General features: G+C 40.5%; 1 protein-coding gene across 1 annotated transcript; it reads left to right on the top strand.

Moving 5' to 3' along the window:
* The first annotated feature begins 985 nt into the window (after positions 1-985).
* LOC124135103 (G-protein coupled receptor Mth2-like) lies at positions 986-2,974 on the top strand. Its single transcript, XM_046500304.2, has one exon. It carries the CDS (start codon positions 1,257-1,259, stop codon positions 2,802-2,804), a length of 1,548 nt encoding a protein of 515 aa, XP_046356260.2. The 5' UTR covers positions 986-1,256; the 3' UTR covers positions 2,805-2,974.
* Positions 2,975-3,179: the final 205 nt, after the last annotated feature.

Below are 3,179 nucleotides of genomic sequence, written 5' to 3'. Positions count from 1 at the left end.
TTAACAGCTTGATGTGCAGAAGTTATATCTATCCTGTTGTCACAGATACAGGTGTTAAGGTGAGAAACAGTCATTGTGCAACGTGTTCAACAAATGACACATTTCGGAAATTCACATGTGAGACATTATCACACTTTCGGTTTCACAGCATTAAGATGCCATATTGTCACAAACATTCTTGCAAAGGATTGTGCTTCATTAAAACCATTAATCAGGATTGTCACTGTGATATTAAATGTATGACATATGGCGACTGTTGTTATGACTTCATTTCAACTTGTCTCAGCAACAGTTTCACTTTTACCGAATTTGCTGATAATGAAACCTTAATCAATGCCTTGCTTATGCAAGCATGGGAACCTGTTGAACATGATACTAAAACTAGGACCAATACTAAGGGTTTCGAAGACACCAAGATCCAAACAACAGAGACAGTCATCCAACTCCAGGCCTTGTATATCAGATACAGAAGTTGTGTTCTTATTCCACAAGGAAATCTGATATGGTTAATAGCAAAATGTCCACGGAATAAAGAAGACCCACTATGCGAGTCACCTCCGTCTATTACTAATTATTCAATGTCCACTCCAGCTTCATATATTCATGATGTGGACATTGTGTTTAAGAACATTTATTGTGGAAGATGTCATGGTGTTCCAGAAGAGAAATTGATTCAGTGGGATAGATCTATTTCTTGTAAACCTGAATCACATCGGTTTACAAACATAGAAGAGTATCTGTCGGGATATTGTAAGATCCACATGGAAAGAATTGGTGGACGTTCGTGTATGGATGTGGACATTAGCCACCCAGTACGAGTGCGTAATGACTCTGAGGCGATATCATTATGCAGGTCATATCGGTATACTGTGTACTCAAACATACAGCGAAGACAGTACAGAAACCCACACTGTGCTCAGTTACATCATGGTGAGGAAGATGTGTCATGTACGCTTCAGACACTAGTAGATGAGGGTGAGGACAGAGAAACTGAGGGTGCAACTGGTGGTTTTAGCATTTTGTTTAATTTCAATGACAAGGATGTCCGCTTCCAAACCAAAGATGGTAAGCTTATCTCACCTCGCCTTGAGTGTCAGTCAGATGAGGTGTACGATACTTATGAGAAAATATGTCGTAAGATTCGTTGTCAGGAAGGTAAAGAGGCTATCAATGGCACTTGTCTTATCAGTGGAGTGGTGTTTGCTGACAGCCAAAACCAACTCTTCCCAAACGGCACATTACATTTCCTGGCTAGCATGTATGTTCTCACAGAACTCCCACTGCAGATCAACAACGTAATGACTCTGTTTGGTCTAAAAGATTTGCATGAATTACATGCACACATTGAAATACTTAATGTTTCATCACTACCTAGTGACATTTCTTTTCACAGTGTAGAATGGGAATCTAGTCAGGATTTGAAACAAATGGTTAGGATTTATATTGAAAATGGTAGATCCCTGGAACACTTGTTATCAATAATGGCCCAAAAGATCCTCAGAAAGTCGGATCTTGTGATCGTGGATATCATTCTTCAGAATTATTATTTAGAAAGTGACCTATTATGTTCATATGGGGAAGTTATGCAAGTGATGAACGTCACTTTAGAAACTTTAAATGGGACACTCTACGCCACAGACTCATATAGATATTACACATTAGATTCTGTTGCATTCGTACTTGGCTTGAAAAATGAACCTCCCGACCTACATAAGATATTTGTGTGTAGAAGTCCTCTAAATTGTGATCCAGCTGTTTACAATCTAACCGATTTCATACAAGAGGAAGGGAATCTTAGAAACTTACATTCAGGTGTGATTCTGACAAATACTTCTTTCTTCATAGTGGGAGAGGAAGTGCTGACTTGTCATAACTTTACTCAGTCTGAACCTGAGAGACACTCACCAATTTTCTTCAAATACGATCACATACAGGGTATTCTGACCTATGTGACGTCTGGTGTTTCCCTGGTTAGCCTACTGATCACACTGGTCGTGTATTCACTGCTGCCTCAATTGAGGAATTTACCTGGTCGTCTAACCATGTCTTTGTCTGCCTCCCTTCTGGTTGCCCAAACCCTTCTTCTCCTCATTCAACTGCCCACTGGAGTCCTGTGTCAGGCACTTGCCATCGCTATGCACTTCTCTTGGCTCTGTTCCTTCATGTGGATGACAGTCATGTCAGTAACACTGGCTCGTACATTCACAAACAAGGGCGTCAACGCCTTGAACCAGAATACGGCAAAGGCGCATGGCTTCCTTAGCCTCTGTGCCAATGGAATCCCTCTGTGTATTGTCACCACATCGGCTCTTCTAGATTTCATGGAGGTTCCCAATATTTACATTGGCTATGGAGCACATGGCATATGCTGGATCGCTAATCCTCGCGCGTCTCTCCTGGTGTTTGGTGTACCTCTGGCATTGATGCTACTTGTTAACATTATTGCCTTTACCATGACGCTCTGTAATATAGAGAAAAGTCTGAAATTGTCCCAAAATATCACATCCTCAAAGAAGGACAAAGCCAAGGTGATCATCTATGGCAAGTTATTTGTCATCATGGGTGTGTCTTGGTGTTTCAGTTTTGGTGCAGCCTTTGCGGACGTCAGTATTCTCTGGTACATCTTCATCATCCTGAACGGCCTTCAGGGCTTCCACATCTTTGTAAGCTTCGTCTGTACAGATAGGGTTACGAGATTACTCCGGGAGAAATTGACAGGTTCTAGAGCAGATATTAGAACAACTTCAGCTGTGACATCAAGCACTGAAATCAAATCACAAGAAGGTGATAAAACCAGTATCTGATTATAAACATAAGCACAAAACTTTCACAGCACCAAATCAATGTCTCAAAGAGTCACCACAATACTTTGAGTATTCCATACAAGTGGAATTTATACTATAGGGATTCTCAAATTCTCAGAGAAAACTGTTAAAATCAAAAGCAAATGTCATCTGAAGTTTACTGAGTAAACAATATATGAAATGCTGGAGTTCCCCATTGATAACATCTACGTAATATCAAGGGGTAAGACATTTTGACAAAACGTAGGCATCCCCATGGGTACCAATTGTGCCCCTACACCCCACCACCCCCTTCTTGCTGATCTGTATTTTTCTATTCCTGCTCAGAAGTCAGAACAAGACAAAAATGACCATTTAATTTTTCCATTAATTGTG

The sequence above is a fragment of the Haliotis rufescens genome, unplaced genomic scaffold, assembly GCF_023055435.1.
Source record: "Haliotis rufescens isolate VD_foot unplaced genomic scaffold, xgHalRufe1.0.p SCAF_10, whole genome shotgun sequence".
Classification (NCBI taxonomy): Eukaryota; Metazoa; Mollusca; class Gastropoda; order Lepetellida; family Haliotidae; genus Haliotis; species Haliotis rufescens.
The sequence above is the reverse complement of the archived record's forward strand: the minus strand, read 5'-3'. Positions and strand labels throughout refer to the sequence as shown.